This window comes from Aulonocara stuartgranti, assembly GCF_965226115.1.
Source record: "Aulonocara stuartgranti genome assembly, chromosome: 1".
NCBI classification, from domain to species: Eukaryota; Metazoa; Chordata; class Actinopteri; order Cichliformes; family Cichlidae; genus Aulonocara; species Aulonocara stuartgranti.
The window spans coordinates 23,540,526-23,563,253 of NC_138939.1; the positions used below are offsets into that span (position 1 = coordinate 23,540,526).

General features: G+C 40.2%; 1 protein-coding gene across 6 annotated transcripts in view; it reads right to left on the reverse strand.

Moving 5' to 3' along the window:
* The window catches only part of acsf3 (acyl-CoA synthetase family member 3), a 55,266-nt gene that overhangs the window by 24,691 nt on the left and 7,847 nt on the right, over positions 1 to 22,728 (reverse strand). The window contains exons 1-4 of one of the 6 annotated variants that reach the window (XM_082541369.1): positions 11,340 to 11,448; positions 8,066 to 8,873; positions 5,324 to 5,479; positions 1,409 to 1,563 (exon numbers count right to left, since the gene is read on the reverse strand). In XM_082541369.1, the coding sequence (XP_082397495.1) occupies positions 1,409 to 1,563; positions 5,324 to 5,479; positions 8,066 to 8,785 (1,031 nt within the window). In that variant the 5' untranslated portion in view covers positions 8,786 to 8,873; positions 11,340 to 11,448. The other 5 variants (XM_082541371.1, XM_082541372.1, XM_082541370.1 and 2 more) reach the window with 5 other exon arrangements.

The following is a 22,728-nucleotide window of genomic DNA, read 5'->3' on the forward strand; positions in this document are numbered from 1 at the left end:
GTAAATTATCTAATTGTTTGCTAATTAGAAACATCAATTTTTGTGCATCTTCTTACACGTCTCCAAGGACCTGATTTGTGAGAGTCAGTAAGCATAGGGTTGTGCCTTACAGTATTCTAGAAACTGCAGACTGTTTATGAAAAATATACAGAATGCAGCATGGGAGAGATGATTGGCAGCACAAAGGAAGCAAAATAAAAACACAGATGCCACACACACTTGTAAAAGAAACTGTGGCAGTGAAAATTATTAAGAAGCAAAACATGTACTGGAAATGTGGTGTGACATTAATACACCATCCACAAAGGTCAAAAGATTATCAAGTAGCAAGAAAACATAATAATGTAATAATAATGCATGCCACGAGTGCATACACACAGAAAGGTGACAAACAAATTACAAATGAAAAGAACTACAAGTGTCTCAGGGCCAAAATAAACTTTTAAAAACAGGCTTAATGCTTCTTGGGACTGACTTTGCTTCAGGTTTGAACACTTCAACACTTCTGGGGAGGAGCGCAGTCTGACACGCACGTCAACCACACCTTCATGTGGTTTTCAGCTCGGTAAAAGGAGCAAAGATGGCAAGAGAGGTGAGTTGGACAGGTACATGTTGTTGCTCCAAAAGCAGCTGAAATTGTTAACTGTGGTTTGATGCATAGATCATGTTTAGACACCTCCGCGGTCAACAGCTGCAGCTGCATCAGTCATTGTTACACAGAACTTGCTGAGGTAGTTGAAGCACTGAAAAACTTCAATTTGTCTCACAAATGAACTTTATTTTCCAATTTTGCTTTTTTGTCTTCTTTGAATGTGAACCGAAAACACTGCCAGGATAGGGTGATGGTCAATGGGCCCAATTGCTAATCACTAACGCATCTGTCAGTTAGCTGAGCTACTAACATACAGATGTTTGGAGCCCAGAGACTGGCTTACAGCCAAACTCAAACGTTTGTGCTGTCATATCCTGCTCTGTCAGGTAAAGTCAAGGCTTCAAGTTGAAGGAGTTTCACCAAAAATACTCTCCATCAAAGTCATCTGGACATAAATAAATACTAACAGGAATGATGAAGAGCCCAAAATGAATGAACTCCATAGCAACATAAAATTTCCTCTTTAAATTGCCTAAAGCATCCAACTATTGGGTGATTAAAAAAGATGATAATCTCCCAACTGATGACAAAATGCATTAATATTAACTTTAATTAAGCTCTATACATCCCTGTGAAAAGGACATTTAGGAAACACTGCATAAAAACCCTGCATTAAACCATTCAGTGCTACATTATAGTTGCTCTGTTCTTAACCATTTTGCCACCAATCAATATGTACTCATACATACATGGAAGTATTCACAAATACAGCTACTTGTGAGTAAAATCTTGTGGCACAGATTCCACAACCAGTACCTTATTCTCTCTTTGCAGACTGCTTTGACAAAGTCCTTCACATGAGGCTGTGTGAAGTGCTGATCATAGTACTGGATCAGCTTAGAGTAAATAGTTGGCACGGCCATGAACACATTAACCATGGGAGCCTTGGAGCTCAACAGCATCTCCCACACCTGTGGGGGGAGAGAGGGAGAGAGATAAGCACAACACATAACTGAAGAAGGAAGGAGGAGGAGGAGAGATAAGGAAAATAAAAGCAGTATATCTAACAGTGGGGCATTGCAGACTAAATTATTAAATCCAGATTCATTCCATTAGTTTTAGAGGGGAAAAAAAGTGACATTTTTTCATTTATTTGATGTAAATGGCAGAATAAAGTCCAGACAGCAGCCTCATATTAAACCTGTCAACATAATGCAGGAAAAAGACAAGCAAAAAATGCCCAGATTTCTAAAAGGTCAGGAGGAAGAAAATAGCCGGCTGCCCCGGACTGGAGCGGTATTGCCGGTCAATTAAAAGACCTCGTGTGCAGCTACTTTTGACAAATGTGCTTTTCGACTGCCACAAAAGGAGCCGCTCCCATCCTCAGCTGCGTCAGACGTGCCGCCTTCAACAGCGGCGGGCACTAATGGACGCAAACATGCGTCGCCAACTACATGCACATCTAAACATACTGTATGAAAATCACATAAACTCACTTGTTCAAGGACAAAGTCATTTTACACACCCGGCCCCGCCCACTCAACCTCATTCCTCACACACGCTCACACATTGCAGTAGACGGCAGAAGGATAGGACGACAGCATGAATTAAATGAAGGTGAACGACGGCTTCTCTAAGTCACTCCCCCCGCACCACAGCCCACCACCAGTGCCCCCCTCCAAGCTGTCTCCTCTCAGGCTACTCGATCTCACTTCTTCTTCATTCATTCTGCCTCTATTTTCCAAGTGCTCCGCTTTCACTCTACTTTCATCTCTGACCCCACATCCTCCCTTCATCCCCCCCCCCCTCCCTCGTCTCTCACCCCCCTATCTCACATTCACTTACCTTCTCTCTCCATTTCGTAATTTCCTGCTTCACTGCCTCTGCAGTCTCTCTCTCTCTCAGACACATACACACCTAGACACATACTCACACACAGAAAAATGCACTCTGTCCCATCATTGCGCTCACCTGAAGTAACACCACATCCTTCTTAATGTGCCAGCAATTTCTAAACTCTTCCTTCCACTTCTCTTTTGTGTGACCCTCACATCACAGACTCACCCAATCTATTATCTACTAAACTATCTTCCAATCACTTCCTCTGGCTCTAATAAAAACACAAGTCAAACACACAGACAAATACAGCTAAGATGATTAAGATATGCCAACAGTACAATTTAATCAAATCCCAATCCAGTCTCCCAGAGTAGCGTTACAGGCCGATCTAAAAATTGCAAGTAACCTGCGGTTCACGCGAAGAGATACAGAATAAAAGTTTGAAGAGAGAAAAGGATGATTAGCTGAGCGTGCCCTGACCATACTGGGTGGTGTCTATCAAGTGCAGTGAAGCGCTCCCACCAAGCCCACTCTAGGCGGGAGAGGAAGGCAATTTATGTCCGTCAAAGAGCTGGCCTCCACCTAGGGGACAGGATGTGGTGAGAACCGAGAGCTATGGCCTGCATCCTAAACAACTTCATGTGCCCTGCACTCAACGTAAGACCCGAAAACAGTTCTTCCCGAGAAGGCCCGATTGTTGAATGTCAATGTGCCAGCAGTGCTGATTCCTAAAAACTGTCAGGTAAGTTCACTCAGCTCGTCTGTCTCAGTAAAGAACATGTCTTTCAGTTTTAAAGTTTTACGTACTGGGAAAACATTTAAAATAATCTGGTCCTTAGTGGATCTAAAAATTGGGTAAATAAAACCTCAGATGAGCAACAATATGTGATCTTCCACTGTTTCATTTAATAAAAAAAAAAAAAAACGAAACCAAACAGCAGAATCAGTGTGTGAAAAACTAAGCACAGCCTTACAAAACCACAGGAATTAAGAGCGTAAGTAGCAGCCAGATGCTGCTAATCAAATGCACTTGATTAAGCAGAAATTTTGGTAGCTTGCTGGTCTGGAGCATTCAGGTGTGTGTTAACACAATGCCAAGGTGGGAAGACATCAGCAGTGATCTTAGAGAAGCAACTGCATCGTGTTTTAATGTTCGAGCATTTCACTGACCTTACAGTGGAATAGACCTTGTTTTAATAGTCAAGTCATTAACATAGTAGTATCAGCTATGTAGTTAGCTAAGTTTTTAATTAGTGTTTGCAGGTTCCTACAAACAGACAGCTTTTTTATATTCCTCGTGGATAATAGCTTCAGCTGTAGGCAGATTACCACAGTCCTTGACAGCAGTGTCACATTATCGGTGTCGTAAATGCTTCATGTGAAGCAGAGGTGAAAAACATCAGTGTTCAGGTTGCCAGTGTGTCTGAATTAGCAGATAATAAAAGTTCCTGCTATTGACGTTGATAAGTAGTATCAGTTCTTATATAAGACTTATCCTAATAGTTGACTCTTCCTAGAGAAGGCTGACTGTAACAGAGAGCAACCAGCTATACAGAGTGGCATATGGATTCTTACAGCCAAACACTTTCAAAATGCTTTATCTGTCTGAACTAGACAACTGGTGTATGAAACATTATTTTTAAAATGTCAATTTCACTTTGAATTACAGAACAGGCAGTTGTGAGTATTTCCAAGCAGCATTCCCATCAATCAGGCTACTTAAAAAAATGCCCTTGCCTGTTAGAATTTAAAAATTGATGCCTTAGCCATCCCTCTTGAGGAAAAACAATGACAGTAATATTACATTTGAGTAGTTGCTGTGATGAAGCAGTCAATAAGAAATCAAATAAATTAAAAAAAGAAAAAAAATCCGAGCAACGCTGTTTGAAACCCAGGAACGCTATCTGCTCCCGTCAGTCTAATACAGTACACTTGAAAAAGACTTATCTGTGATTTACTTGATCACAATTCCTGCACTGAAAATTCCCGACACCATCTCCAGGCAAAATCAGAAGAAAAAGAAATCAATGCTGGCCTCTGCTGCCTAGGGTACCCTTCAGAGATCTTAGGGGATAGAAGACGATCGATCACTTCATCAATGTACTGTAACTTCAGGAGGAGGAGTATAAAGGCTCTTTTTTTTCTCTGAAGATGAGAGAAGGGGTTTTGTGGTTTGGCACACAAGGTCAGGGATAACAGTTGAATACTGATAGCTATATTCGTCTAGCAATACCCATGTTGACAGATACACATTTTCTTTAAGGTCGTTTCTTTTTCATTCACCTTAAGTGTCATGAAGTGGTAGACTTCCTGACGTACAAACAAAGAGAGCAAAAAACAGAAAGGCACACACACACATACATTAAAAATTGTGCATTTACACTTCAATACAGCTACACTTATATACACACACTTAGCACCCCATCTTCCCCTCCCTTCTCAGGGCCAAACAAGCACTATCATCCTTCAATGTCAGCTCATCGATTGATCTGCTGCTTAAGTCCCTGCCGTGTGTCGGCATTGGTCAGATACAAAGCCACACAGGGCAATTCATCACTGAGCCCCAAACACTTAGTTTTGACAGTGTGAGAGGGGGAAAGAGAGGGAGATGCAGACGGAGAGGAGATGAAGCGAGAAGAGAGGAGCAAGAACAAAAGAGCAAAGGGAAAGGGAAGCACCAACTGAGAAAGAGGGATTCATGTGGAAAGAGGTAATGGTCTTTTTTAATCCATCAGGGTTGTCTGCAGAAGACCTCTCAATCTGAAAACTGTCTTTGCCTTATGATTAAGTTAGATGGAACCCTAAAAAAAGCCACTTTTGTTCACGGGGGATAATAAAAGACACTGTGTACTGTGCCGAGAGACAGAAGAAGAAGAAGAGTGCATCTCTGACCTTCTGAGGATGGAATTCGGGAAGCATGACACAGGTGGCGCCCACCCAGAGTGGGCACAGCAGCTTGTTAACGACGCCATGAACGTGGTGGAGAGGCAAGGTGTGCAGGATGACATCATCTCTGGACCACGCCCATTCTGAAACCAGACACTGGACCTGAGGGGTGGGCCGGAGTGGGTTGTTAAGATGTCATATTGTCTTTACAATAAATTACCTCAGTCAGCTTTCACTGCTACAGACATTTGTTACAATGATCTCCCCTAAGCTGTCGTTTGGTGCACTTCCAGATGGCAAAATTGATTTTTGTAACTTATTTGAATTCTTCCCCATTGTCACAGTGCGCTATATGAGAGGAGACCAACAACAGCGAGGTTCAAATGAAAGGTTTTATCCTCAGCATACATGTTGCTGTTAGTAACAGGAGTATCAGGATCCCTGTTTTAACAACCTTGATCTTGATCCCTTTTATTGTATTTGTTTTGTTTACTGCATTAAAATTGGGAAAAATAACTTTTAAAAAGGCATTTTATTAAAAATAACATATAATTACGTGTCTGATTTACTGTATTTTTTGTGATGTTGTTTACTTGCTGAACTTTTGGCACCCAGCTAATTTCCACCTGTGCACGTATGAGGTCCGACAAAGTCAAGAGATCCCTGTGAAACTGGTTACAGCCAAAAAGCACAATAATACTAAAAATCATTATAACCTAACCCCACTCCACTCCACTGAGGTGGCTGCTGGTGTAGAAATCTGTAAACACCTCATCAACAGTAATTTCTCCCTCTGTGCTGGGCAAACAAAACACAAAAAAGAACAACATATTCTAAAGTTTATCATCGATGCTCTGCTGCTCTTAATTAAGGGTAGCTTAAACATCAGTGCAAGTCCAACATATACAGTTAGGTCCATAAGTTCTTTGACACTGACACAATTTTATAATTTTTGTCTATTCACATCACCACAGATGACCACAAATGAGACTGAAGTGCAGATTTTCATCTTTAAATGTAATGCAATCCCCCATTTTCAGTGACTCAAATATAAGTGGACAAACAGACATAACACCGCTGTTGAGCTTTATTAATATTAAATTCTGAAAAAAGGAAAAGCATCTAGTTTTTTAGTCTATTAACTTTACTATAAAAATGATTAGTACTTTACACTTTCCATAATTCTCTTTTTAGTTTGATTTGCTCAAAAAATTTCATTTGAACAAATCTTTTTCTTATATGATGCTTCAACGCTGAAAGGCAAAAACATTTCCTACAATCACTCTAGTAATGAAACCATCAGACTAAGGACCTGCTTAGCATTACATGGAAATGGCCACGGTCATGTAAACAATACACACACATAATTTTTAAACTATGCCACCAATAAAAGTATTATTATTTATTAATTTTGTTAAAATGTTTCAAGGTCTAAACTTTGTGAAACCAGGACTTAAATATAGGTAAAAAAAACCCCATCTAACTTCATATTCAGCTTATCTATTATTGGTTATATTGACACAAATCTCAGTGAGAACATCACAAAACTAACACATGCAGATCTATAAACTGTATCTATGATTTTCTTCTTAAATTAAAGAACTGTTTAGACACCCCCAGGAGACATATTCCCTGATTAGCATCACCCTCGTTTTTTCCCCACTGTGCTTCCTGAATAATCACTAATTTATGCCATTAAAGATCTCCTGAAGTTTTTCTGTGCAATTTTAAGTGAAACTGACCTACATGCCTGGCAGTGTGGAAAATTAAATCACTCTAAAAGGAGGCAGAACTTCACTTGAATCTGGTCGGTCTGGAAAACTGAGTGAGTGAATAATTAAGTGAGTCTGTCTGGTTTTTTGTTTTTTTATTTTTTGAGAGGTAACGTGAGGTTTTTTTGAAAAAAAAAATGCCTGCAGTGAATGTGATCACTACGGTGCGCTGTGTCCAACATATTGTGCATAATGGTATTTAAAGAGATGAGCATCATGAACAGTGTCAGAGTACTAAATGTCATCAGGGCAAAAAACAAAAGACGTCTCCTGGTCGTACATGGCTGCTGGCTTGTGTTATGACTCTTTGAATCATTAAATTAATTCTGACATTTGTGTACATGAGCATCACCAACATGCATGTAGAACACTGAATCTGGTTGCCTGTACAAAATAACGTAAACAGAAATTTACCTTCACGTCTCCCCCCCTCACAGGAACTTTAATTTTCTATGAAGTCACATTGATGGCCAAAAACATCAAATGATTTAAACAGATGCACTTCTGTAGTTTAATGCCAAACAAAATTATTCGTCAGGCCTTCCGTCAAATTTATTTTTTTCCCAATAAATGAAGCTTAATTAACCTTTTCTTTGTTTAAAATTTTCAGTTGTATAAATAAAACTGACTTTACAAAAGAAAAAATGTAAACAGAAATCCAGCAAAAACCTTCATTCCTTATAAAAATAATCTTTCCAAGCAACAATTATGAAATCTTACAATAAGATAGGACTTATTTTTTATTGAATACTGTTATTAAGGACTTATACATTAGAAGAACACAAATAAAACCTAAACATTTAATAAATAACTGACATAAACTGATTTTAGTTGTACATTCACATAGCTTACAGCAAACCATGAATGCACTGTTAAAAGGTCTAATTTAAGAGACCCATAACCCTATGATAAAAAAAAAGAAAAGCTAATAGCTTAATTTACTTTGGCTCCAGTGTAATTAATAGACATAATTTACCATTGCTTGGACGCTGCCGTGTGTATGCAGAACCCCTTTGGGTCGCCCTGTTGTTCCACTGGTGTAGATGATCATAGCTGGTAGATCAGCCCAGTCTGTGATGGCTGTCTCCTTCTCCTGTGCGTCTTCCTCACTTAAAGCATCCAGGTCAGAAGTAGGGGGCAGCTTCAGACACGGCAGCCCGAGCTTCTGTGCCAGAGGTTCGAGGGTTTCAGTGTAGGGGTCCGCTGCCAGCAGCAGCGAAGTCTGGGAATCAGAAATGATGTACTCCAGTTCTGCCGGTGGGTGTTTTCGGTAGAGTGGCACCGCCGTCCCACCACTCATCCAAGTGGCCCACTGTGCTACTGTATAGGAGGCATCATTAGCACACAGGAAGGAGACGCGTTTTCCTTCCAGACCTCCAAAGTCTGAGTTCAGAGCTGTACCGATTCTATTTGCAAGACCTAAACTGAAGCAGTACAGCTGCTTGTAGCTGTGGCTACCACTGCTGTCTATGACTGCAAGCTTTTCTCCATACACTGGAGCTCTGGCAAACACCGGCTTCTGGTTTAGCCTTGATGAAGGTGCTGTAGTCCAGCTATGAGCCTTTCTCAGACCTGCCTGTCTTAAAATCCATTGCCCTGGCTCCAATGGACAATAAGTTAAGGAAAAGGCAGGTTTCCAGTGAGGCAAAGTCCACTTCAAATAGTGGCAAGTAGCGGTTATACATCCTGGCAGCATGTTTGACTTTTAGTTGTTTATACGCTCCACAGTTAGAAGCTCATTACGGCTCCATCATCAGTATCTTACATCTGCTCATAGTGAATATCTGTGGGTTGAAGTGAAAAACATTTGCGCTTAGTTTGATGAAGCAACACACAAAGTCATAAAGCCAATTAACTTTGATCACCAGGGATTCTTTCTGTGACAATTAACCATCTGATTAACCACCAGTTTTGGGTTTTTGTAGATCTGCTGGTTGATGGTTACGAATACAAAACAAGCGCACTGATGTGGTCAGCTTGATAAAATAAATAACTGTTTAATTAAGGAACAAAGAAGATGATCTGGTTCCACCAGTGTTTGAATTTTTCATATATTATTTCCAAAATAATTACAGGAATCACTCAGAGATACAGACAGTCACTGGCTGAATTACATCAGTACTACTGAGCACCGTTTCACTCAGTGCCAAAGTTTGGTAGCAGAACACATCTGGGATAGAGGAAGAAAGGGAGTGAGACCACGTGGCATCACTCAAAAAACACACAGCACTTTAGCACATCTGTCACCAGCGTATAAGAAATTGAACCCGTGAATGATGATAATGAAATTTTTAGTGAGACATCGACATTTTCTTCAGATCATTAATTAGGCAGTTGGATCGGTTGTTGTCAGAGAAACGGGCCTTCTTTCACTGTGTTGGCTGACATTTTAACGTGGCATTTTTACACTGGCTGCACTGAGATTTCTTATCAGCCTGGTATTTACAGTAAACAAGCACGCTGTGTTAGATAGTGTGTCTGCAACCTTAGTATCTAAGCATAGACAATGCTATTTAATATTGCAGCGTGCAAGAACTGTGACAGTGACAGCCTCAGACACTATCAGACAGTTTCAAATGGTGTTGGTTTGACGTGTAAAATGTTGTGAATAAATAAAAAAATGCTTTAACTGAGAAGTTTTGACCCATTTTGTGAGATACATTTTTGAATGTATTATTTCAAAATAAGTAGAGTCCTGAAAAACACGCTGTGAAACCGCAGACGCTGGGCAATTTCAAATACCTGAGGCTAGTAACACAACCACTCTTATAAAAAAGCTCTGAATGACTTTTGACCTGAGGCCTTTAATCCTCGGGGACTTGTACTGGGACACCACTCAGAGCTTTCTGACAGGTTGCTTCACCACATGGTAGAGCAGTAACAGCAGGGACTATAACATCCAAGAAAGGGTGGTGGCAATGCAAAAAATATAACTCATAAAGGATCAATCTCATTCACACAGCAGTCTGAGACAAACACACAATGAACATTAACCTTTGTACTCTATATAGTTAATGGTTTATGGGTCAATCCATGTCAGCTGACCAAATACTTTAAACTACAAGAATATACACTCTGGGATCATGAATGCTGCCTGAACATATGAATTAAACTAATGTTAAACTAAACATATGACTCTTTCTAAAAATTATTTATGGGAAGGGGGGCTGAACACCACCACAAGTTTTAGACTACAAGACAAAAGCCTTTCTAGATTTTTTTAGGTGGTTTTATATTTTTGGAATATCACAATAACTTGTTTTTTTGTCATAAAAACAAGAAAACATGACGAAAAATATATTATTATTAAACAGGCAATACAAAACCAATTCATGTTTTCCTATGAGCCAAGTCAGAGAAATTATGGAACATTCACACACTAAAACGACTTTTTTCTTTTAAGGAATGCAAATAAATAACAACTACAACTGGAATTAAAAATAAAAATATTTTTTTCTATAAAACTATGGTTGAGAATTCATCAACAATAATGACATATTAGCATAAAGAACTGATTTTGATTTGATCTTTAAGAAATTATGATTTGAATAGTTTCATGGTACAGAGTACACCTCATATGTGGAAATCAGTGTTCCCAATTTCAAGGCCTGGGTGTTTTATATTGACCTTTGCTACAGATTTCCCGTCACAGTAGCGGATATTTACCCGAATACTTAAAATTACTCAAGGAATTCTCTAGATGCATCTATTTGAAATGGCTCCAACTGATAGAAAGAAAAAGCTTGAAAATGCCCCTGACTTCAACAGAAATGACTTCTCCAGGCTGGGGATTTTTCTAAAATTCTAAAAATCGGTCAGTTAAGCTTTCACTGTTATAGTAGTTACTTAACATATATTGCGCTATTATTGTAAATTATTATTTAAATTATTATTTTAATCAATGATTAACAACATCGTGACTCTTTAATAGCATTAACATCATTCAGTCACTTGTCGACTTAAACAGCTTTAAACAGCAACACCGTGAAGTTACAGGAGGACGGACGATGACGAGGATGACCACCGACCGAAATAACCTCTTCATCTTAACGCCACTGTGCTCAGTCCAGGTGACTCCGACCGTCTCTGACTTTCACTTTATTCAGCGAGGACAGGTGACCGGACATCAGCCATGACATGAACGGTACACCTCCGCGTTTGACGGCTACAAACACAACGATATCTCGTAAAATAACACCCAGTTTCACTGTCTACACCTTTCTCTGTTAACTATTTCACTTTCACCTTACCTACAATAATAGTCGGCATTTCTTGGAGTGAAGGACAGTGCCACAACATTACGCGTCCGGTTTGAAACAATAGTGGTTTAAACAGTTCCCGTCTCGTAAGTACACAGCACAAAGCCAGTTTCTGCAGGGTGGTTGACACTTTAAATACGCAGCTTTAATAACCCTTGAACAATGTTTTAAATGATTTTTAATGATCTTACTTTATTAGTCTACAAAATAAAAACTTACATAAAATAAAATGACAATCACACATTCAAAGCATGTCTGGATATAGCAACGCAAAACCTATGATCTTGTCTCTGCCTATCACTGTACTGCTGCTTTAAAACTCAATTAATTTTCCTATTTTGATGATTAAAGGGGCAAAACAATAATAAGAAATGAGTTAAATATCAGGCCAACAAAAATATAGTTTCAGATAACTAAATCCTTAATTATAAACAAACTAGCATGAGCTGTGTTTTTCTGTCATCCCGTGGTTATTAACTCAGCTTGGCAGTTGTTGGCATAACCTCCACCCACTTTACTGAGGACCTGCAGATCCAGTGGAGAAGCTGCTCGCCAGAGAGGAGGACACGGGAGGGGAGAGCGGGACGTATACGCAGCCGCTCCACACAGTGCTGTGTTTTAGATCACGTGCCAGTCCCATCACGCAGTGTGCCAACTAGCTTGGCTGGCTTCATCATCACAGTGCAAGTGGGCACATTCAGCCGCCAGCTGGCAGTCGCGGGCCTCAGATAAGAGAATGGTACAGACATGGCACACGTTCAAAAAGTTTTCACTTCCCTCCCCAAACCCCCTACACTGCAAACGAGGATGGCATGTTCCTAAAAACTGGAGCCTTTGTTTCTCAGTGCTCCCCTCCACTCTCAGGAATAGTGGCAAAGACCACTCGTTCCCATTCGCAGGGAAAATGCTATTGAAGGGAATGCTATGCTACCCCAGCAACTATGTAATTTCCAGAGAATCCTTTATTTGTAGGGAATTTGGAGTCTTCAGTGTTTTTCTGACGCAGATGGCGCTGCCAGATTTTCGAAGGATTCAACTCAAAAATGACCGAATGTCATCTCTGATGTAACGAAATAAGGCGCAGAAGACCCGTGTTTTTGGATTTGTTTCCTGGAAGTTGGCCATGTCTTCGACGTGTGTTATGTGGGGACGGGAATCTGAGCCAGAGATTTATTTACAGCTACTTGTGACATGCAGGGATGGATGAACAGGGGAGGATAATAAAGACACGCTTGTCATGTAAGGACGAGACACGGCTATCGCAAGGAGTTACGGTTTTGGCTACATTGCGAAAAACGAGGGTTAGATGCAGTATATAGTAAGCAGAGGCTGGCATTCTGCTGTGGTGGCCTCCTGCCAGCGCGCCATTCAAAAAAGAACACCTTAAAGGATCTCGCCACTGATGGGCAGGATGGCCGCAAGCAGGCGCCAACTCTCATCTTGGCAAGGGACGGCATCAGAGGAAAAGAGAAAAGAGGGGACCCCCCACAGATCTGTGAGAGTGGCTGAGATGGTAACACAAACCGTGGGGAGTACCCAGGCATGTGTCAGGTTGGCATCAATGTGAGAATGTCTTGGCAAGCGTGCCGTTCTTTCCCCTCCCACCCCAGCTCACACACAAACACACTGTTGCCCTGCTTGGAACACATGGTACATCAGCAGCGGCATCTGGCCACGCTGACTCCTGGCAGCTGCGCTTCGTCTTCGCCAGTTGGGAGTCTTGGCACTGCCACTTCATCAACTACCTGTGGCTCCTCCTGGGTAAAAAAGGCGAGCGATGAATTATTCCGAGGCTGCAGCTGCAAACTTGACTTTCATCCAAGAGATTGGATGTAAACATATGACTGCCTCACGGAGCACATGCCACCCACATGCTAATGCACGGTTGACGACGTTGCTTGTGTCCTGCGCAAAGGGACATGGGTGTCCTTGCGCGATGGTGCGGTTCACTTTAAGGGAAAGTTAAAGGCTTGTGATAGAAGCAGCAGATGCAACTGGAAGCTTTTGCTTGACAAAAACAGATTTGAAAGCTTCAAAATAAGAAAAACCAAATTGAGAAAAAGACACATTTAAGAGGCAGTGACACAGCTTTCTGAAGGACATAGGAATTTGAGCTTAGGGATCTTCATACAGCGGAATCAGCATGTCTTATTGTGTTGGGAAATAGCGTTGAATAGGCAAATCGAAAAGCCAAGGATTACTCTGAAAGGAATCTCACTACCATTTTGATAATGAACAAATGGACCTTTCAACTCTACAATTACCACCTTACATTCCAGTTCTAATGGAGGTTTTGACAACTGAGGGCATTTATCTGAGGTTTTTTGAATTCATTTCAGCTGTGACATCATGGATTGATGGCAAAGGTTAGGAAGATTACCTCCAAATGGAAGTGGAAATCTTTGGGAGATGTGATCATAAAGCCGATAGACAGTATTCCCTGATGTTAATTTGTTTAAAGCTCTGTAGTTTTTTTTAAACTCTTGTCACAAATCATATCGTCTGCTGTTTCATAGCTGAGCTGCATTTAATGCCAGCTCTTCTCCATCATTCCAGAAAGGTTTGGGGGATTTCCTGAACTCTCAATTGATTTTTCTTGCGCTGAACACCTCGTGGCAAAAACCCAAATGTTTCAGTTTATCCCAAATGTCAGCTCTTCTTCCATCCAAGGCTGTTAGTAGTGATCCAAAAAGAAGAAGAAGATGAAAAAATTACATTGTGTTTACAACGAGCCTTGTTGAGTTTTAATGACATTATGGGCACCCAGTCAAGTTATCGATCACATATTTTTTGTTTATGTTTATACATTAGGTAAAGTGAAGGCAGGCAGAGAAGGGAAGAGACATTAAGACGGCAAAAGGCCAAATGAAACACGAGGAATTCTTGCTATCCCCTCGCTTTCTGCAGAGTTCATGTTCTTCTCTCGGCTACTCGAGAACTGCCTGACCCAATTTGAATTCAAAACTTGTTGTGTTAGTATTTTTTCATCCTTGTTTCGAGAGCAACGTTGTTGGCAAGCTGTTAAAATCTGTCAAAAGTTGAATAAATCACTCACTAGAACACATACAAACACACACACACACACACACACACACACACACACACACACACACACACACACACACACACACACACACACTCTCACTTTTTTTTCTGTGGGTGTTAGTCATCTGACAGTGACCCAGTGGGAGTTTTTTTCTCCATCTGTGTCAGTCTGACCCATTTTTGCCCTCGGCCACATCCAACTGTTCCATGTCCCAAACATATGTGTGGTGGCAGGGGGATAAGCGAACCATCGCCGCGCGGGACCTGCAGACACACTGCAGATATGACACTGGACCCTGCTCTCCTGTCTGTCTGCTTCCCATAGCATATGTCATCACTGCTTCTTCTGCTTCTTTTCCTCCCCTGAGTCAGACGTGTTTCATCAGATTTGATTATCTGATGACGTGAAATTAATTTGTGCCTCCTTCTTTTCTATACTGGCCTCAGTTTGTCATCCTGAGTCTGCATCTGTCTCATTAACTAATTTTTATTGAATGTGCACCTAGGGCTGGGCAATATGGCCTAAAATCCATATCACGGTATAATTTGAAGCATGTGCGGTAACGATATATATCGCGATATATTTTTTTCTTCTGTATAATGTATTTTACACACTGTAAGGCACACTTAAAATCCTTTCATTTTCTCAAAAATCGACAGTGTGCCTTATGTATGAATTCTGGTTGTGCTTACTGACCTCGAACCGATTTTATGTGCTACACAGCGCACAGAAATCTGTCAAAAAATGTTTTAGTTCGACTTTGGTAAGCTATGAAGCCGCACCGCTTGATGGATTGTCGGAGCATTACGGCTGTCAGGAGCCTCGCGGAGTAATCTGGGTCCTAAATTCTTTAATAAAATGATTAACGTTGCTGCTTTACCAGGTGTAACAATTAAGTTTAACATCCAGGCATCCATGAAAACAGAATTTATTACATTTAACAAAGTTAGAAGTTAGCAAGAAGTTAGCTCACTAGTTTCCACCTAAATATATATAGCATGTTCTGACTGAGAGATTTCTGAAAAATTCAAACGTACAGCTCTGCTATCACTTCCAACATAAATGAAGACAGAAAACTAAACAGCAGTGACTTTTGTAGGGTTACTGAAGTTGGGCTAGCTGGTATATAATGATGCTGCGCGATCGCTAGCTACACAGCTATGTTAGCATAACATTAACACAGTGAAGCTGGAGGATGAGCGCTAACTTTTTTCCACTTGATGAAAGTTAATGTGAGAGTTTCTGGTGGTTAGGGGCAAATGCAATCACATGGCAGGATGCTGTAAACGGACCGAACTTCAGTCAGGAAAACAACTGAGATAATCCATCCACAATACAAGGTTAGTCATTAATATACTGCAACAGCATGGGAATAGAGCAGCTGCGAGAGAATTCAGCATTAATGAAAAAAAACAAAACAAAAAAACAAAACTCACAAATTTCCAAAATGAGACATCGAAATCTAGCACATGCTTTGATGAGGGGTAGGGAAGTGGAGGAAGCTCAGGTTTCGGCTTTCCTCATTTTCCAAAAGTCTCTTTGCTATTACTGTCGCCCAGCATAATTTGCAGATGATGTTGTTTGTAGCCGCTGCAATGCTTTCGACCAAAACAGGCGCAGCTTAATGACACCATCAACATACGCTATCGTGGTAGAGCGGTATAAAATTTATATCGTTTCTACCATATACCGTTTATACCTCCCACCCCTATGTGCACCTTTTATATTTCTTCTGTTTCTGTTTCTTCTGGAGTGGGCCCTTGACTTGGTGGACTGACTTCATTATCTATGCAGATTATAACATTAGCCATTTAAGTTGCCCTTAAATTACCCAAGTAGAAGAGGGATTGTTTTTTTCCTTCAAGTTGTCCATGTTGGCAGATGAGATGGTTTCATTGCACAGAGCCAGGACTCACTGGGGACTAAGGGGTGTGAGGCACATATGGCCAAACAGGCTGCTGATGAGCTGCTTATATGAGCCTCTCATCATGGCCTTAGAGAGTGATATCTCCACCAGAGGATTTAAAGTGGCTGTGTGCGGTGGATGTGCATTGTGTGGTTTGGCACCACAACTTGGACTCATGCCTCATGGAGAGCAGATATGTTTGTCTGCATAGATGTTCTCACTCAAAATATCGAGCTCCATCCAGGGGGTGAACACTGTAGAACAGAAAAGGGAACATAAAAATGCCCGAAACTGGAATTTACACGTTCTCTGAATAACCGAGGGAGACGGTGCGGTCAAATGGACAGAATAAAGTTGATTTAACTGTAGTCTTAAGCTTACTCACCCTCTAAATAAATTCTATCTAACTTCCTGACCTACTGGCTGTAATAGGCTTTAGACTGCTCAAGAATTTTTTGATAGCTTTCCACTAATGCCTTATTGATTCTCCTCTTTCCCTTTTAACTCTCTCATATGGAAATGGAAACTATTCTGCTAGACGGACAATCAGGGCCTCGGCCTGGCTTTCTCATTCACCTCACTCCCTCTGTCCTGCATCGTCAACATTACGCTGCCTGCAAACATTCAAAGTGTTAAATCGTCTCATTCAAACAAGCGTAACATGCTGTTGTGCTGTATTACAACCAGATGTAAACTGAAATCATTTTCTCTTCAGTCACCTTTTTGATTAGAAACATGCTGATAAGGAAACTTGGATAAAAGTAGAGTTCACACCAGGAGGTGGCTGTTCGCATTGTTTCCCAAAGTCTGTAAAATGTTTGCCATGTTGATATCTGTGTGGTTTAAGTGACTGCGCAAGAGAAAGATTTCCAATACATGCTTTCCAATAGGGTTTCTTTGAATTTATTTTTCTACTTGGCAGCCATCTGTCTTGCTCCATCTCCTACAAACATGCCCATAGCACAGCATAAGCAGCTACACACACCCTCACTTGCCCTACACACATAACATAGACACAGGGAGAAACGCACACACGGAGGCTGCCAGGATGCTTGGGTGGTGTGTTGTTCTCTGGGAGACAGTGCCATATGCTGTCTAGCCTCCCAGGGAGGGCAGAGCCTGCCGCTGTACTGTGTGTCCTGACTCTTAGGGAAACCCACTGCAGTGCAACACCTCACCTACTGGTAGTCCTGAAACTCAGCCCATTTATGTGCATTCAATAGATTTTTCAACTTGAAGTCTACACAGAGACTGCAAATGTGAGATATTGAGTTAGTTTATCTCAATGACTAAATTTGTTTTATTTCTTTTAACCAAAGTAAATGTGAAGATTTTTATTTTGTTGTTAATTTTATGGAGTTTACTCAGGGGAAAATGATTTAAAACAACAAATGTACTCTTTTACAAAGTATAATGTTCCTTTTATTTATGTCATTGTGTCTTAGCGTCTCCTTTTATTAGCTGTTATAGCACTTAATGTTATTTATTTTAGTCTTTTTGTGTTCAGTGCTCTGTAACTGTTTGTCTTTGAAAAGTCTACTTGTTTTTGTTACAATCTTTATGAGAAAGAAAAGAAATAACTGACACGATACATACAGAAGAAAGAGATCCACGCAGGGCAGCCTCATTAGCTTTTGTTGAAGTCTGTTTCTGATACCTGTGGAAATAATCAACGCCTTCAGATTTCTTTTATTTTAGTTATTTACTTTATATACTTGCCTTTACTTTTTTTTTTTTACACTTACAAAAACAAAACAAAGCAGGGTAAAAATTAAGAAAACTATATGGTGAGCCCACCAAAAATCTAATGTCAACCAGAATTTTTATTTGTACAATTTTTACAATTTTACAATAAAAAAGGAGTAGGTTCTGTAGAAACACACTACATGTGTGTGTCTCTATCTTGCTGGATGATAAAAAGGGCTACCAGCAGCACAGCAAACACTTCTAGGGGTAAAGAGCTGCTGAGATGGAGTCTAGACAATGACTAACCTTAAAGTGAGAGCACCTGTCAATGCCTCTGCACATCTGCAGATGAGAAGTCTTGAAAATTCATTATAGCTTGAGAGAGTTCAGTTGTGATACACAGGGTCTCTTAAAACCAATGGATTTGTGCTTTCTCCTCTTTCTGAGTGAAGGTGAGACAGATGAAATACAGATGGTAAAATCACAGAGTGCAGCACGGTGGAAAGAGTGTTTGGATACCTTTGGTCAGAAGTGGCGGTGGGTGTGTTTGTTGAAAGGGGATGCAGGAAAGAGTGGGTGTAAGAGTGCGTTTGTGCAATGACTTGAGGGGTAGGGGACGCGTGTTCAGAATTTATCTTATCTGTGTGTTCATTACTACTTTGCATTTTAGGCAGAGAGCTTGGGTGCTCCACTAAATCGCAGGAAGGATTGTTAGACACGCGTGTTATTAATTTTTTCAGGGTCCCTGTGGCGTCTGTATGAATCTTAATGCTGCTGACTGGGCTGCAGCTCTATCGACTTTCTTTAAAATATGAAGAAGCTTTGCTGGAAGCGCCTGGGGTCATTAGCTGAAGAGTAGGCGCAAATCCCTCACCGAGCCTGCTCCGGCTTCGCCATGTTAAATGTGCTCTTAAAATATTCATAATCATACTCTTGCCTGCACTCACATACACACACATGCATACACACGCGCGCACACACACACACACACATACACACACACACACACACACGCGCGCACACACACACACACACACACACACACACACATACACACACACACACACACACGTATGCACACAGACAAAGCACCAGAGACATAAGGGGATCAATATTAAAATGTATTCCTGTTCTGGTGTGCGGTTAATTAGCTGCGGTTCTTTTAAACCATGAAGTTTGAGAACAGATTAACAGTATCTTTTTGTACACAAGATAATATTTACTTGTGCTCCATCTATGCAGGCATATATGAAATGCACATCAGAAGATGTTGACACATAAAAAACAAACACACACACATCTAGGGATTGAGAGTAACGTAGTTTCTATTCCCTGTATGTCCTGTACATGTGGCAGAATTGACAATAAAGCTGACTTTGACTTTGACTTGACTTTGACACAGATTTGATTTTGTGTTCGCACTTCTTTCATGTAATCATATGAGAAATACGCAGTGGCTTCTGTTTCACCGAGATGCTGCTATAATTTCTATATTTGTGTGTTTCTGTATTTCAGGGTGGCTTTGCATGAAATTTGCATTAAATGCTCACAAGCTGCCATTTGATCCACTGTACTTAAACAGCAGTTTCAGTTAGTTTACTGTCTGTTCTTTCTCTTGCTTTTATTTCCATATGTTTTTATGTTAAAATGCTGGTTTGCAATAACTAGACTCAGGTATGGTTTAATTACCTGAATGAGTTTACAAACAAAATCAAAATGTGGACATTTTACAGCTTAAAAAGACTATTTTGATCATTCAGGTACAGACCTTTGAGTGTTGGAAACATACATATTAATAAAACAAAGTGCAGGTTAGAAACTGGTTTACATACCAGCATGAAATAACTGAAGTGCAGCTCTTATTGCTTCGTGTGTTCGTGAAAGTTTAACCTTGAGCTGCAGCATACTTTCCTGGATTTTAGGACAGTATTTTATTACAGTCTATATAATCACTCCATCCACTTTCTGCCTTCTGAGTTGGAAACGTGCAAATATTCATTTAGAAAAAATGAAAATGTATTAACCCGAAGTAACATAGCATGGTCCTGTTTAGGCCGGTAAATAATTCAGGTGACAGTTAGTATCAAGGGTGAGCAGCCTTCTCTGTTATGGAACCCACTCTCTGAAACGAGCTCCCCGGGGAGATCAGATCGACAAGTTCCCCGTGATCTTTTATATCTCTCCAAAAGACGTATTTTTAAAAGTCGATTTTCCAGTTTAAGCTACTTTTATGTTGTCTCCTGTTATGTTTCATCATCTCTTCTTACTGATTATTTTGAATTATTTCATGTTGCTTTTAATTTATTTGTTTTTAATTTTAAATGTGTCTATTTATTGCTTGTGCTGCTAGTTTCCCCCTCCCTATGATGTATAATTTTGAAACTTTTATTACAGTCTGTTTCATCACGTCTGTCTTTGAAAGGTGCCTCGAAAAGTTGTTATATAAATAAAACTTATAGATGTTCACATGGCATAAAGAAGAGAGGAGGTTGTTTAACTGTAGTGGTACGAGTTTCTTGAATTAATTGTGTTTTGGTATATTGTGATTTAAATATTGCTGATATTTAAAATCCTCTTTTGCTTTGTCAGCAAAAAACAGAACATGATATCAGTCGTCAGCAATCTTTTCTCTTCTTCTACACTGAATTTCATTATAACACTTGTTAAACACAGGTCATACAATAGGCGCCTGAAGTAGATGTACTTTTCTGGGACTTGACACATTTACAGGCCAATTTAATGAACACAAATAAAGAGTAAATCTACCTCTGTTAAGATCTACAGAGAAACGGGTTCCTCTGAGGTGTAAAGCAATGACCATGAATTGTAAGTTTCTTCTGGTTTGAGTCCTTTTTTCCCCATCCTTTCCTGTCATGTCTCTTCTGGAGGCTCTCTAATAAAGACATAAAGTGTCCTTAAAGTACTGATAAAAGAGAACATTACTACAGGTCAGCCACACATCCTTAAAAAGCCATGACACTAAACCATGTTATTTAAACAGCTTTGACACCATAAAATTAATTCCAGGTTCCCTGCTGTCTAGTAGCTGAAATTACACATGCTAACAGTACACAGACTCTATCATTTGCCACAAAAGAACTGAACTAAGGTAAATTAGCTACTCCCAGTCTTCTATTCGCCAGTCCCCGCATTTCTCTTTCGCTCCATTTCTTGTCTGGCAAATGTTTAAAATGGCAGTAATGATTGATTAGATGATGAATAACAGTGGAATGAGGTCAGATTACTTAAAGGTTCTGTTTTAAAGCTGTGGACATTGACTGGCTTATGTGATAATTATTTTTAGCCTGGTATTAGCTATTGGACATCGAGTATGACCATAACATGATAGCTTTCATTAGGCGCCCTGAAACCAGCAGTAATTTATATGTGCAAACAGACATGTATGATGATGTCAATAAAAAAATGGTGCTAGTATTATTTCAGTAATAATTTGTACAGTAAAGAGATATCAGCTGTGCAAGTCATTAGCTGAATGTGACCTGCGTGGCACGTGCTATTTTTAACCCCGTTTGATTTGAACAGGGGTTAAGTTACGGCCCATCAAAGGACTCCAACATGTCCGAGACAGGTGCTGCAATGGAGATGAGATCAAAACAATCATGTTGCTACAGAAAGGCGGCACAGCTTGCTTAATTGAGGCCTGTTTGTGTGGCACGCTTCTGGACAATGGATCAGGACTGGCAGATGTATTGTGGAGAGGGGGGGAGTTGAATGACACGCACAAAGCCACTGAGAACAATACTGCAGAAATAATTGGGGAAGGCAAGTCTATGTGTGTTTGTGTGTGCGTTTGTCTACGAAGAGACAAAAATCAGGGGACTCATAAGTCTATAAGTTACACACATTCTGTTATTTAGCAAAGTTTGAATACTGCTATTAAAATTAAATCCTATGTTTTTAAAATTACATGAGTGACACCCCTAATTTCCTTACATGTTGTTAACAAAATCCGAAATAAATGCAATGACTTATTGAAACATGTACAAACATGGAAATGCAGAATGTAGGACAAGAGCCAGTTCTAGCAAGCTTAAAAGTCAATATTTGGTATGGTACCTTTTTGGTACCTTTATCCTTCAACACAGTCTGAACTCGCTCATCATTTCTTTAAGCAGTCTTCAGGAATAGTTCTCCAGGGTTCTTGAAGGACATTCAAAGCTCTTCTTTGGATGTTGGCTTCCTTTCTGTCCTGTTCTCTGTCAAGATGATGTCACATTGCTTCAATAATGTTGAGGTCCGGACTCCAGGGAAGCCAACCCAGTACTTCTTGACAGCCACCCTTCCACTGAGACCATTTCAGATGAGACTTCAGTGAGCTGATAGATCAACTGAAGGGCGAGTCTTTTGTCAGGTCTTTGCTGGATTCTTTCTTTTTCATAAGGACATGACTTTCAGGTGCTCTTCATTAGTTTTCAGGCCTGACACTTCTTCTTTTGTCCTCCAGTTCTCCAGTTTCCTCAAATTTTTAAGTACACATTGCATACCATGCTGAGATGTGCCAGAGTTTTGGCTAATAACTCTTTGAGAATCACCTTGTTGGTGTAAAAACAACTTCATGCGCATCAAACTGCATCATCGGCGGCTTTTTTGTAGATTCAACTAAAAACGGGGGAACAAATTATTTTTCGGGACAGGCTTCAAGTAACAAAGTGGAGAAATATACAATTGAAAGTTGTTTCTCAGGTAAGAACACAACAGTGTGCAGCTGTTGTGTAATATGT